General features: G+C 40.4%; 2 protein-coding genes across 6 annotated transcripts; one reads left to right on the top strand and one right to left on the bottom strand.

Annotated features, from left to right (window-relative positions):
• Positions 1 to 374: 374 nt before the first annotated feature.
• On the top strand, positions 375 to 4283 carry olah (oleoyl-ACP hydrolase). Its single transcript, XM_037263295.1, has 8 exons — positions 375 to 690; positions 816 to 954; positions 1048 to 1147; positions 1370 to 1539; positions 1622 to 1704; positions 1833 to 2607; positions 2687 to 2736; positions 3204 to 4283. The coding sequence occupies exons 1-6, from the start codon at positions 561 to 563 to the stop codon at positions 1973 to 1975; spliced, it is 765 nt and encodes a 254-aa protein (XP_037119190.1). The 5' UTR covers positions 375 to 560; the 3' UTR covers positions 1976 to 2607; positions 2687 to 2736; positions 3204 to 4283.
• LOC119129907 (sodium/hydrogen exchanger 3-like) lies at positions 2129 to 13551 on the bottom strand. 5 transcript variants are annotated; one of them, XM_037263289.1, is made up of 16 exons: positions 13131 to 13551; positions 10229 to 10531; positions 9941 to 10101; positions 9683 to 9761; positions 9432 to 9609; positions 9122 to 9342; positions 4094 to 4296; positions 3940 to 4029; positions 3806 to 3876; positions 3604 to 3733; positions 3402 to 3538; positions 3215 to 3335; positions 2977 to 3147; positions 2857 to 2893; positions 2711 to 2797; positions 2129 to 2623 (listed from the first exon to the last, which is right to left on the bottom strand). In XM_037263289.1, the coding sequence occupies exons 1-16, from the start codon at positions 13447 to 13449 to the stop codon at positions 2337 to 2339; spliced, it is 2595 nt and encodes an 864-aa protein (XP_037119184.1). In that variant the 5' UTR covers positions 13450 to 13551; the 3' UTR covers positions 2129 to 2336. The 5 variants fall into 5 exon arrangements, with proteins under 5 accessions (XP_037119184.1, XP_037119186.1, XP_037119183.1 ...); XM_037263291.1 differs by lacking the exons at positions 9122 to 9342; positions 9432 to 9609; positions 9683 to 9761; ... (1 more) ...; positions 10229 to 10531; positions 13131 to 13551 and adding exons at positions 4361 to 4581; positions 4644 to 4821; positions 4887 to 4965; ... (1 more) ...; positions 5318 to 5620; positions 5770 to 7057; XM_037263288.1 differs by lacking the exons at positions 2129 to 2623; positions 2711 to 2797; positions 2857 to 2893; ... (5 more) ...; positions 3940 to 4029; positions 4094 to 4296 and adding exons at positions 6583 to 7405; positions 7473 to 7614; positions 7692 to 7865; ... (4 more) ...; positions 8688 to 8777; positions 8854 to 9056.
• Between the last annotated feature and the right edge of the window lie 721 nt (positions 13552 to 14272).

Here is a 14272-nt window from a genome sequence, read left to right as displayed (position 1 = left end):
TTAGAGGGGGAGGAATAAATTATGTTTTCACCTTTTCCTTTGATATAATTTTTAATTAATATCGCAGTTAAAGGTTATTCAGTCTAAATTACCAAATAAGAGAATACTGTTTCCGTTGTTTCTATCTAGTGAATAAACTTAACTTGACCCAAAAGTCAGGCTTGCGCTTCCACCTAGGGAACCCCGTCAGGAAATACCAACTGTAGAAAAGAACGTCACTTCCCCCTAACTTTTTATTCTTTCTCCAAATTTAGAATAATATCACCTCCCCTTTTCACACTATCGTTGAACTTCGATTCGCGTAGTATTGGCTTTTAAGTGACTTGACGAATGCACGACGACTCCACACAATAGGTGTCGCTACGTGTCAAAACCGACACACATCGTAGAAGAAGAATCAATCCCGGAAGTGTAGTAGCTGAAGCTTTGCAGGACAACAACCTCTACTTTTACTTTTGTATTCGTTGTATATTGTTTTATTGTCGGTTGTGTCTTTCCTGCATGTTGAGGCAACACAGACACGAGTCACTTTAAAGTCTGAATACTTTTACAAATTCAGGATGGAAAAGTTGATCACTTGTTTCAAGAAAAGGCCAGAGGCTGTTGCCAGGTTGATCTGCTTCCCCTGGGCAGGTGGAGGCTCCATACATTATGCACGCTGGGGGAACGTCCTTAACAGCTCCATAGAAGGTAAAACAACATAATATAAGCATTGACACTGTCCTATATTAATAATAGTTTTGAATAATAATTGTGGTGGTCAGTGTATGTGAATACATCTGCCTACAGAATCTTTGTTATTCTTTTACTTCCAGTGCTTTCTGTCAGACTTCCAGGACGTGAAAGTCGGGCCAAAGAGCCTTTCTTTGAGAACATGCAGCAAATTGTGGATGAGGTTCTTCATTTGTTATTGCCAGTGCTCAAAGAGAAGCCATTTGCTCTATTTGGCCACAGGTATAAAAACAAAACACACATGATTTCCCTGCTGTCTATTTTTAAATATAAATTCTTATACCATGTTGTTTACCCTTCTGTTTTTTTTTTTAGTTTTGGTGCTCATACAAGCTATGCTGTTGCAGATGCTCTGAAGAAACTGCACAATATTGAGCCAGTTCATATTTTCCTTTCTGGTGCACCTGCACCTTATGTAAGATCACATATCGCATATTTTTCTGAATTACTCGTGCTAATTGTTTGTACTGTTGGAAATAGCAGAATTTATATTGATTTTCCTCTTTAGGGATTAAAATGAGTCAAATAAACAAATTACTGATTCCATTTAATTCATAAGAAATTCTGCAATGATTTTGTGGTATTGTTCTTGTCTGATATTTAGAACTTGATGTCAGATCATTTGGTCTTGTCATAGTCTGAGACTCGGATCCAAACCACAAAGAGAAGTGACTTATCAGACAAGGACTTTCTCAAGTGGCTGGGTTCGATCGGGGGAACTCCGCCTGAGCTTCTGGCCAACCCCGAAGTTCTGCAACTGTTCCTTCCTGCGCTTAAAGCTGACCTACATGTTGTCGAGAACTACAAGTGGGCTCACAACTTGGTTTCATTCAAATAAAAAAAATACATTTATATTTGCATATAATAAGTTTTGCTTGATTTGTTACAGGTGTAACACGGCATTAAGTCCATTCCTCTCCTGCCCAGTCTCATGCTTTGACGGCAAAGATGATATTCCTCATGATTTACAAGGTCAGTGCTCTGATACAGAAATAATACAACAGTGGTGACAACTCACATGGGTATTGAAAATCAACAACATACATGAAATGGCGAAAAAGCTAATTTTGTATGCATCTAATTGCATCGTTTGTCAACAGCATGGAAAGACATCACAACAGGAGACTTCCTCGTCAGGATGCTTGATGGGTCGCATTTCTACCTCAAGGATCCTGGAAATGAACAAATAATATTAGACTATATTACGAAACATCTCGAAACATCTGAAATGGACTATTTGTGAAGAAATATGTCTTTATTTACTGTATATAGAATACATATCATTTGTCCAAATGTTGCTAAGAAAAACACTTGAAATAATTTTGCAAGGAGATATAATTGTAATGAAGAGGGAAAAAAATGAAGTAAAAAAAAAAAAAAAAGGCAAAGCCACGTATTTTGGTCCAAGTGCATTTATTGTGATCTCTTCTCTGAGTCAGCCTTCTCAAGTGGTGTCGGCCAACACATTCAGATCCAGTCTGAAAGTTTACTCAAGTGCTTTGTTTTTAGTTGTGCCTAACTCCCAACAACTAGATTGCGGTGAGCGAAAAATGCTAAGTGGCTAGAAAGCCGCAGAAGTTCATGTCAAGCCCTGCTCATCACTCTCAGTTGGAAGGTGGTGAAGATGCTGGTGGTGGTGGCGGCGGCGGAGTTACTGGTGGCTGGAGCTCTTCGTCGCTACTGTCTTCCCCGGCTGCTGCTTCAGCCTGCACGATGGAGTCCGTGGATTGCGACAGGCTTCGCTTGCTATTGGGCGTACACGGCAATCTCTCCCGGGCCCTCTCCGAGGGGGCTGCTATGTTGCTGTCAGCCTCCGTCTCTGACAACCATGGAGGAGCCAGCGTTGATTCTGCCGGGTCCATTTGCATCAGGAAGGTTGGGTTCTCATTTTCTGCCCAAAAAAAAACCCCAAATGATTTTCTCAAATTTTCTATCAGTGTTTGGATTCTTCTAGGAGAAGCCGATGGATGGAATCTACCTTCTGCTTTACGGAGGACTTTCATGGTGAGTGAGTCATCCGATGCCTCGAAGCTGGAGGTGCTGCCCTCCTCTACTATATCAGGCTCTAGAAAAGAAATATTATGAATGTCAAAATAAAACGCTCTCACCCACTTCGTTGCAAACCTTCGTTTTCATAACGGTAAAGTTTTCCCGATGACATCTGCAAGAAGAAAAGGTGTAGAAATATTTTTATCAAATTCAAAACCCAGCTGAATTCCAACATTTCAATCATGAAAACTTAACCTTATGGTCGTGGAGTTTTTTGGGGTACTTTGCTCCTGTCTTTGCAACGGCCCCCATCTTTGTCGACTTAAAAGACTCCAAACGATTTCTCATGGTCCTCTGGAAGATCTCCTGCGCTTCTTTTTTGTCTTTGTTGACCTCGATATAGCTTCTACTATATCTATGCCGATGCTGGGATACAAAAAAATTGGAATTAATCATTACATTGTGTTTTATTTTGCTTTTAGGACTTCGCTACCTGTTTCCTGCCTTTGTACAAGTGTTGCTGCAGCAGGTGGTGACTGATGTCTTCCGTTTGCTTCGCACCCTTGAAAGACTGATCGTGCATTTCCAAGCTCACCGAAGGCCAAGGCTCTCGTCTACTCGGGTAAAATGATCAAAAATGGCCACTCAATTATCTCGACCCGTTGAAATGATTGACTTACCCCAAAGAGGACACTGCGCGGTGATTGTCCACCATAATGTCAGGCATCGCTTCCGAGGATCTTTGCGCAAACCTTTTCTCGAGTTCAATCACTCCAGATTGATTCCGGATCAGTCCCAAAGAACCGTTGCGTTCGCCCTGCATCCAATTATAGCGTTTAGAACGATTAAGAAGATATTTTACCGTGTGCGGTAGGTACCAACCTCGGCCACATAACTTATAGCATCCTTGAGATTGAGCCGATGAAAAACTTTGAAAACGTAATCTTGATTCTTCCTCGCCGACGGCTTCATCAAAATGGGCGCCACCCACTTGTTTTCAAAATGATTCCACCTGCGCAGTAAATAACGCTTAGAGCACCATTCAAACCCCAATTTAAAAAAAAAAAAAAATGATGTCACATACTTATCCATCATGTAGTTGTGACCAAATTGCCCGGCGATATCTTCAATTGCAACAAGCATGTGTTCGAAGACCTAATTGAACAACAGGATTGTGTTTTAATTGTGTAAATACACTTTTTTTTTTTAAACCCTCACCTTATTCTGCACCGTTTCGATGAGCGTGTGCTCAGCATCCGAAGCTTTCTTTACTTTCAGCCAAGCGACAAGAGGTTTCAGCGTCAATCCCTGCAAATTAAATACTGAGCCACATCAACCAATCTAAAATCCTCTTAAGAAAACAAAAACCTACCTGAAGGATAACCGTGACATAAACTACAATGAGAGTCGTGGAGACCAATAAATCTTTCTCCTTAATCGTGTTTTTATCCAGCATCATTGCCAGGCCATAAGCAACTGCCCCTCGCAGGCCACCGTAGCTCATAATAATCTGATCAATGAACTCCAAAGGAACCAGCCGGAATTTGTTCATGATCCAGGTTAGGAAAAAAACACCTGTTGCACACAAACTTGTAAATCATTGTATCCATTTAACTATTAAAATCTGATCAAATCTCACCGATGAAGCGATTCACAAAGATGAAGAAGAGTGTGAGGAGGACAAAGCCCGTGTTCCACACCCATAAATCCTTATCAATGGCTATGATTCCCAGGAAAACAAAAATGATGGTTTCTGATCCATTGGCGAGCACCTTCATGGCATATCTGACCGTAGTGACGGACCTTTCATCCATGTTTGCGTTGATGTATTTTTTGCAGACCACGCCACAGCTGAAAACCCTAAGAAAATTTCAAAACGTTTGGCCAGTACATTAAACAGTAATCGGATTGAAAGGACTCACGACAAGATGGCGGAAAGGGACAACATCTCAGCAGTCAGGTAGGAGAGGTACCCCACCACAAAGATAAAACCCGGCTCGATAATCTGGATGCTTCTTGTGTATCTGGTCAGAAGCGAGAGCAGCAAACCAAAAACTACACCGAGGAGCGAGCCGCCAACTGCCACTAAAAAAAAGGACACTGGACAAAACAGGAAGTGAAATCTCAAACATTGTTTTGCTCCTTAAGACAATCTCACTCCTTACCTATTCCGCTGAGTATATCCAAAACATCAATGTAGGCCTTGTTGTGGGAAATATAGGCCTCAATCATATTGAAGAGCATCTAAAAAAAAAAAAAAAAACAGCACAGCAATTAATACAACATTCAATAGGTCCAATTACAACGGCTAATTTCCTTATTTACTGTCAATGAAGAGTTAGTAAACGGCTCTGCATATTCACCACTGTCACACCATCATTGACGAGTGACTCGCCCAACACCAGAATGAAAAGGACCTCATTGACGTGGACCTCCTCAAACACGGATAAAACAGCCACCGGGTCCACTGCGGCAATTACAGAGCTGAATAAAAGATATTGAAGCAAGGCCATGTCCAAATTACCTTGAAAACAAAAGGCAGACAAAAACATTTAATAGTGGGAAGCTTTGACTTGAACCTTTAGCATCTTCTTACCCATGGCTCCATCCTTCTGACAGCCCCATAGGGTCAACCCCAAGCTGACAGTATTCCATAAAGTCCCAATAATGGCATAGACCAGAATGGTTCCAATATTTCGGAAGAACAGCTTATTTGGCAAAAAATAGCCGGCATCCAGGACGATTTGAGGAAGCAGGTATAAGAAAAATACGGTGGGGGTCAACTCAAAGAGGTGCACTATGTCTGCCCACCAGATGATGAGACCCAGGATGAAGCCGAAGATAATGAGCAGAGCGCTTTCTGGGATTATATAGGTCACATGATGATTCGCCTCGATCACTGTGGAGGAACATGGAATTTGAAATTGAAGATAATAGGATTGTTGGGGAATAAAGAATATCATAGAACAAATAGTGTTTATGATAGACCATCAGAGAAGTATCACAGAAGTAAAAAAAAAAAGGCAATATTCTGGAATTTTTACTTACCTAGTTTTGCCAAAAAGGCCACCAGTACCCCTAATGCAACTATATAAGGACCCTTCACATGATCCCACCTAAAGGACACAATGTCTATCCTGGTGCCATTTCCACTGGTATTTTGATGCTTTGCTGTCTCATCTTCAGCTATCGAGGAACCAAGGACCACCGAAATCAGCAAGACTGAGCAGAGGAGCCAAATGTATGCTAATCCACATGGATGCATTTGATTCGTTCAATAGGGCAAGAAAATTTGAAGGCACTCCTTTTGCCTTGAACTCCAGAGACAGTCAATAAGTTCAAACTTTCTTTGGCTTTTGCCAATTTCTCTCTTATTACTTTAACTTACACCTCTCATTTTCATTTTTACTCCATTAATGGTGATTGTTTCCCGTGGTCAGGCGATGAAATAAATGTCGGAGAGTAGATTCACGTTGTCCTTTAGACGCAAAAGGCACTTTAATATGCGGGTGCTGACGTAATCGGCGTGACGTCACGTCCAGATAGCCGTCCGGTAATTTACGTTTGGCATAAATTTGAAGATTGAATGAGGCAAACAGGATTAAAAATGGCAGAGTCAGGGTTATTTTTCGACTTTTTTTTTTTTTTTTTAAATTACGTTAGAATTATTAATTTTAATTGACTGGTAATGAATAAGTGCCCTCTGCCTCTTAGTGGTGGAAACGTGTAACTTGTTGAATGCTGTGTTTATAAATTAGGAATAATAATAATAACTTTCTTTTCATTGCACCTTCGTTAGTGTACAGAGAAAATTGGAGGAAATGGATGTGTAAGAAGAATGATAAATAAATAAACTCCACATTCTTTTTTCATTTTAATTTAAAAAATCTACATGAAACAGTCTAATATTTTACTTGGTCAAAGTATTCTTGAGAGAAATATTATAACAGCTGGTGACTATCATCCAAATATTTTGCCGTATGGATGAAAAAAACACGCTATATAGTTGTTTGGGTTGAAAGATTATTCAGATAAAAATATCTTTAATGCTACTCTGTAGCTTCCACATCTTCATTGAATGGGTTATATTAATAAATAAAAAGCTGTACATATTGCATCCCTTGAAAAAAAAAAAATATTTGTGTGCATTTTGCACCTGATGCTAACATGCATCTCCCACACGTGTTTAGCAAATGGTGATGATAAATCTACATGGGTCAAAGTGTCACCAGTACAAAGGTTCTAAAGGAGTTAACCAGTCTCGGAGAAAAAAAACAAAACATTCCCTTGACAATATTTAGAGAGGAGACAGTGCAAAGTCTGAGGTAATGTTCTGTGTCTTTGGCAGCCAAGTTAAAGGAGATGAAGATGGGAGGCTACATGTGACCCCCGTGCCTGTCAGAAGGTGGTGGAGGTGGTGGCGTCAATGGCGGCGGTAACTCATCTTCATCCCTCTCTTGCGTAACAGGTACGTCAGCTTGCATGAAAGAATCGGTGGAACGAGTACTGATGCGTAGCGGGGCGAGGCGTCGCAGGTTGCTGGGTGTCCAAGGCAGCCTCACTTGGGCCCTCTGGGAGGGGGCCACCATGCTACTATGGAGCTCGGTCTCCGCTAACCACGGTGGAATCTGCATGGGCCCCAGAGAGTCCAGATCTGGCATAAAGGCTGGATTCTCAATTCCAGCTGGAGAATGATAAATAGATTACAAGTCTGGAATGAATAAGTGGGTCAAGTGATGGATTGATTTTACCTCCCACTCTGTAGTTGACCCTCATGGGGAGTGAATCTCCTGATGCTTCATAGCCAGAAGCGCTGTCTCCTTCTGAGAACTCAAAATCTTCATCACCGGAATGATAAGTTTTACTTTTATCTGTTGTTTTTCTGAATGACATCTGCAATATAGGAAAAATTGTTATTTACAAACAGTCATTTCGCAACGCATTGATCTCGGCTGGCCTCCCCGCTTGACCTTTTGTTGCTGGTCTTTCTTTTGATGCTTGGTTATGGTCTTTGGCGGAGCAACGCCCATTTTTGCTGACTTGAATGACTCCAAACGACTTCTCATGGTCCTCTGGAAGATCTCCTGCACTTCGTTTTCATCTTTGTTGAGGTCAAAATGACTCCGGCTATACCTATGTCGGTGCTAGCATGTTGAGAATAGAAATTAGTTCATTCTTTATGATCAAAGTTTGATGTTTTGAACGTGATACCTGTTTTCTGCCTTTGTACAAATGTTGCTGTAGCAAATGATGGCTGTTAATGTCCTCTGCTTCCCTCACACCTTTTATGGACTGCTGGTGCATTTCCAAACTCACTGATGGCACAGGGTCTCGTCTATGAAGGTGAAACCGAAGCAGTTATTTTATATTCGAGTGTAGAAGACCTGAAATTGGTATTTTGGTCCACTCACCCCATGGAGGACATTGTACCACGATCATCTGCCATGTCAGCCATGATGTCTGGCATCATCTCAGAGAAACTGTCACCATACTTTTTCTTGAAGTCAACGAATGCCGATTCGTTTCGGATGAACTCCAGAGAGCCCCTGCGTTCACCCTGCACCAACAGAAAAATTATTTTTGATGTTGGGAATATGCAAGAAGAAATAGAAGCTGTTTAGGTCACCCACCTCATCCACATAGCTCATAGCATCCTTAAGGTTCAGTTTATGGAAAACTTTGAAGACATGGTCACGATTCTTCCTTACGGATGGCTTCATGAAAATTCTCGACATATATTTCGCCTCGAAATGATTCCACCTTCACAGAAAGCAAAAAATGTTCAGTTAAAAATTTCAATCCTAATCAAAGTGTTGCCATACTTGTCTCTCATGTAGTTATGTCCAATTTGTCCCGATATGTCTTCGATGGCGACCAGCATGTGATCGAATACCTGAAAAAAAAAAAAAGTTTAAGTCTTGGAGGTTTATTTCAGTAGAGGGGCTGAAAACTGATCTTAAATTCACCTTGTCTTGCACTTTTTCGATAAGTGTGAGCTCGGTCACTGCAGCTCTCTTGACTTTCAGCCAAGTGACGAGAGGTTTCATAGTTACTCCCTACAACCCCAAAAAAAAAAACAGACCACAATCAAAAACTTTTCCAAGAGTCTTTTTGGGGACGTAAAATCAATACCTGAAGGATGACAGTGAAGTAAACTACAATCAAAGTCGTGGAGACCATTAAATTCTTCTCCTTAATCTTGTTTCCATCCAGCATCACTGCCAGGCCATAAGCAACTGCCCCTCGCAGGCCACCGTAGCTCATAATAATCTGATCAATAAACTCCAATCGAACCAGCCGGAATTTGTTCATGATCCAGGTTAGGAAAAAAACACCTGTTGGGGGAATTTTCAGCCATCACATTTAGAAATTCCACATCAAAAAAGACCTCAAATCTTACCAATGATCCGATACACAAAGATGAAGAAGAGTGTGAGGAGGACAAAGCCCGTGTTCCACACCCATATTTCCTTATCAACGGCAGATATTCCCAGGAAAACAAAAATGATGGTTTCTGATCCATTGGCGAGCACCTTCATGGCATATCTGACCGTGGTGACGGACCTTTCATCCATGTTTGCGTTGATGTACTTTTGGCAGCTGACGCCACAGAAGACAATTCTAAAGTGGGGAAGCACAACTAACAAATTTAAAACCTAGAATGAGTTAGGGAGGGGGAAAAAATGGTTTGATAGCTCAAGAGCACTTACGAAAGGATGGCAGAAAGGGAGAGCATCTCAGCAGTGAGGTAGGAGAGGTACCCCAACACGAAAATGAAGCCGGCCTCAATGATCTGAATATTTTTCGTGCATCTGGTCAGAAGAGAGAGCAGCAAACCAAACACCATACCGAGTAGCGAGCCGCCGAACGCCACCACAAAGAAGGAAACTGGAGACAAAGGAGAATATTTATTTGAAATTTTTCATATTATTCCCACAAATCATATTTAAAGACTCCTTACTTATTCCTTTAATTATCTCCACAGCATTAATTTTGGCTCCTCCCAGAGAGACAAATGCATCAAATACATTGAAGAGCACCTAAAGTAGAGAGAGAAAATTATTATTTTGGGTTTGTTGGGGAAAAGCGTGGTTACTCAGTGCTAATTATCTGGCCATGTAAAAACAAGGGTCTCAACATAGAGCCTTGTGGCACACCAAGAGTCATTTTGTGGTACATGCTCATATTGTATTGTCATATTAGAATGGAGTCTACAAACCACTGTCACGCCATCGTTGAGGAGTGACTCTCCAAACACCAGGATGAAGAGGACCTCATTGACATGGACCTGTTCAAACACAGCTAGGACGGCTACCGGGTCCACAGCGGCTATCAGACTGCCAAAAAGAAGGTACTGCAGCAGGCCGATTTCCAGATCACCTGCAGAAGGTCAGAAGACAGACTTTGCAGTTATGTACAGTTTGTATGTGTATGCAATACCGTATATATTATTTGTAAACTTTCTGTTGTGTTTTTAACGTAATTGGCCAATGAAGATGATTCTTACCCATAGCTCCTCCCTTGTGACAACCCCATAGCGAGAGGCCCAAGCTAGCAGCGTTCCAACAAGTCCCAATAATAGCGTAGACCAGGATGGTTCCCAAGTTAGTGAAGAATAGTTTGTTTGGCATGAAATAGCCCGCATCCAGGATGATTTGGGGCAGCAGGTAGAAGAAAAAAACGGTCGGGGTCAACTTGAAGGTCTGGACCTTATCCGCACCCCAGATTATGCCGCCGAGGATGAAGCCAAAGGAAATGAGCAGGGCGCTCTCTGGGATTATATTTGTCACATGATGGTTGGCCTCGATTACTGTTGAGAGATGAAGAAATGTCACAGAATTAATTAGGTGGCAGCGAGAGAAATAAATGAAACTCAGGAAAGGAATTTAAAGTGAAGGGAGTTTATTTAAAATCTCATTCCAAATTAATTTGGGGGATTTTAGCTCCAGTTTAGCTCCAACTAAATCACAAAACCTAAACTTGCAAAATTTGCAAATGATCGACTCTTGAACTTTTTGTCCTTGGCATATCATTAACCATGGTTGTGAATATAAATGGCCGGAGATTACTTTGCATAACTAAACAGACATTTGGTTAAGGTTGCTTGACTTTATGGCTTAATAATCAAGCTCAGTGAACCAGTAAAAGAAAAAAGGCACTTATTTCACAATATTGATTTATGTCAGTGCGGATTATTTATGTTGTGTGGGTTGCATTCATTAGATGACTTTTATTTTGAATTTTTTACTTCATTTAAGAATAGAAAACTTTTTAATTACTCTTATGTGTTATTGCTAAGACCTCTTGGAACCAAAATAACATGAAATATGTTGAATCACATGTAGCATGATTTTAACTACAATACATTCTGAGCATAAGACTCATATTATTATTAAAGAGGATGTCTATAAACAAATATTATTTTTACATACCCAGTTTTGACAAAAAAGCAACAATGATCCATAACGCAATCAGATAAGGGCTCTCCACATGATGCCACTTAAAAGACACGATGGGTATCCCGGTGATGTTGGAGGCGTGTTCATGACCACTTGCATCGGGTTTGCAATGTTGATGGTCGCCGTTCTCCGCCGTGACCCCGGGAATAAAACAAATCAACAGTACTAACCCGAGAAGCCAAACGTGTGCGTGTCCACGTGGTTCCATTTGGGCAAAAAAAGTTCTTACTCTTAATTATCTTTGCCTTTGAGTTGTCCAGTGGTCAAACGACGGAGTGAGCCGAAAACACAACTCGGCCTTTTTATATATTCAGCATCTCCTCCATGAGCAAGGTTGAAAGTTGACTTAGTGTAACGGATGTCCAGAAAAGGTGTCCGGTATGGATTACGTGATAAGTAAAGCTCCGGATGTGTTTGGCTACATTTCAACTGGTTCATCTTGCAGCTTTAGGCTGTGTAATAATTGACACTGTTACGCAATCGTTAGTTAAAGACAGATGGAAAGTTCTGAAAATGTGCAATTTGGTGCACTCAAGTGAAATACAATTCAACTGCGGCGTATAAATTTATGATATAAAAAGCAATTTAGTGGGCTCTGCATGCCGTCGTAATCTGACCTTTACATTTTTTTTTTTTTATATATATGGTATGAAAATTGCTGATTCGAGCAAGTATGACTGGAGGTTTTATTTGAAGTGTTCCGTCCTGTTTGAGCAGGACAAGGCACAAAAAGCCTTGTTAGAAAAGGTTTGCTAGTTTGACATATGAGCTCTCACACAGGTGTGCAACTCTGGTTATGACGTAATATTGATTTTTAACTGCTGACTTGCTTAAATTGGCTTCAGCTCTCCAGTGAGTTATAAATAGAGCGTGGATTCACATTATAAACTCAGATAAAGATGAGTAATAACAGCTAATATGGGTTACCGTGTTAGTAAAGGTGAATTGTGCTGGGAATTGAACTTTAAAGTTGTCATTAATGACACATCCAGCACGAGAAGTGGGTCATAAATTTCATTGCTGATGTCTATGACACTTTGAGTCATGGAGAACACTAAAAAAACAAAACACAAGTACAAAGAAAGAAAGCATTGTGATTCCCCGAGCAGGAAACAAAATCTGGGAAAATTGGTGTCATTGTCCCGATGTTAAAGTCAACAGTGAGGGTGTGCGCATATTTTTGGTTGTTTGGATTTGCAGTACTAGTTCTAGTTTCGACCCACCGATGATAAACGGAAGCACCGTCTCAAAACATCACAACAACGTTTGTTGCAACTTGTGACAGTTCAATGCTGGATCATTTATCTTTTTCCGTACACAAAATAACATTGTTTTCAATGACCTGCACAAATCCTTCATCATATTCAATAAGGAAGTGCACATCCCCTTATTTATGTATCATGAAGTGTACACAAACATGGACACACGCACACTTGCAATCATTTACAGTGTCCACAGGGTTGGCCATGTTTTTGGTGTTTAGGCACAAATAATGACATGCAAGTCATCTCATAACATTCCAAGCAAGGCCTCTCCAGATTTATTATCATTAATCCTATCAAGTGTTATTTCTCCCGAATACGACCCCGAAATTTTAATCAATCAAGATTTCGACTGTAGTGTAATGATTATTTGAATACTCGATTAATCGGTTGCATGTTTTGTCAAATGGATATTTTTTTCCCCATCACTTTATTAAAAAACAAATTGACTGAGCAGAAAATGCTACAATAAATTATTTGCGATTCAGTTGTAGGTTTGGTGTGTCAGAAAATGGGTAAAATTATTACGATTAACCGATTTTCAAAAATAATGATCCGCTAATTTGATAATCAATTAGAGATCGATTCCTCAAATAAGTGTTGATAATAACAAGCCAAAATAAGAAGAGGAAAGTACAAGCATCTTCACTTTTTATTTTTTTCACGCAATAAACATTGATGGACTTACTGAGTTTGCAGATCCAGGAGACCAGAATCCACAGAGCCACTAAATATGGGACCGAGACATGACTCCACTTCCAAGACACAATGGGCAGAGTAGTGATGGGCTCACCGCCCTCGCCATGACCACCGCCCTCGCCATGACCGCCGCTTTCGCCATGACTGTCCTCCGTCTCGTGGTCTGTTTCCGATCCTGAGGTTGTTTCTTGATCACTGCTTCTTTCTGTCTCATTGTGTGCAGAGCGGGCCACTCTGTGCAAGCTCAGTCCATGGGAAAGCATCAATAAGATGCAAAGGAAAAGTGTTGCATGTCGCACAGTTGCCATTGCTGTTTTTATTTTGACCTCAAAGTTTGCTCTCTATTGTCTTCTAGCTGTCTTTCACTTTGCTCTCATCATCTGAGGAAGGTGGCTGTCTTCTGCAGTCAGTCGAGGGTGCACTTTTTTTTTTTTACAACAGGTGAGGCTCAGCCCATCTTCATGCCTGTCTGTCTCCTCCTACTTTCTTGCTGGCTCAGCGGGTTCAACCACTTTATTCAATAGAAGATTGGGTGCCCCCATCACTCCTTTTGTGCCATATATGGTTTATATACCTTTTTCCTTTTATGTTGTAAAGTTACTATATAACTTCACCTGCTATTTTAAACTGGACTTTGAAGTTGCCTATAAATGTCTGAATCCCCTTCTTGGTTTAAATATTAAAAAAGGATAGCTCCAAACATTGGAAAAAAAAAATCGAATTTGTTCGAAAAATGTAAATGTAACTTTTTTCATTTGGTTTTCTATTTTATATGCAATATGTTTTGATCCATTTCAAATGTAGAAGTGTTTAACAGCTTCCCGATAGTAAAACATTGAGGAGAAAGCCAGGTCTTTCCAGAAATCCAATATTGCACAATGTTCAATAGAAAACGTCAAGTCAATAAGGAAAATTTGTTTCCTTGTGATGCTCACGTGCAACAATTTGGTGATAAGTATTGGCGAAATACTGTCATATAAATTTTACTGCTATTTACTTAGCATCACAAGTGAGATTTCTTTTTCCTGCTTTTACTGTATCATGCAAAGACATATAGGTCAAAGATGTGCCCTTTTATGACTATTCAGATTTGCTATATTAAAGTGAAGTCAAAGACATCCAGTCATGCAG

The sequence above is a fragment of the Syngnathus acus genome, chromosome 11 (genome assembly GCF_901709675.1).
Source record: "Syngnathus acus chromosome 11, fSynAcu1.2, whole genome shotgun sequence".
Taxonomy (NCBI): Eukaryota; Metazoa; Chordata; class Actinopteri; order Syngnathiformes; family Syngnathidae; genus Syngnathus; species Syngnathus acus.
The sequence above is the reverse complement of the archived record's forward strand: the minus strand, read 5'-3'. Positions and strand labels throughout refer to the sequence as shown.

Excerpts from the sequence above, each read along its gene's own strand:
- olah (XM_037263295.1), top strand. The coding sequence starts at position 561 with ATGGAAAAGTTGATCACTTGTTTCAAGAAAAGGCCAGAGGCTGTTGCC. Across the intron at positions 955-1,047 it reads TTTGCTCTATTTGGCCACAG|TTTTGGTGCTCATACAAGCT; the intron begins GTATAAAAACAA and ends TTTTTTTTTTAG. Across the intron at positions 1,705-1,832 it reads TATTCCTCATGATTTACAAG|CATGGAAAGACATCACAACA; the intron begins GTCAGTGCTCTG and ends GTTTGTCAACAG.
- LOC119129907 (XM_037263288.1), bottom strand. The coding sequence starts at position 13,449 with ATGGCAACTGTGCGACATGCAACACTTTTCCTTTGCATCTTATTGATG. Across the intron at positions 9,343-9,431 it reads TCCCTTTCTGCCATCCTTTC|AATTGTCTTCTGTGGCGTCA; the intron begins GTAAGTGCTCTT and ends TCCCCACTTTAG. Across the intron at positions 7,866-7,932 it reads TGTACAAAGGCAGAAAACAG|CACCGACATAGGTATAGCCG; the intron begins GTATCACGTTCA and ends TCAACATGCTAG.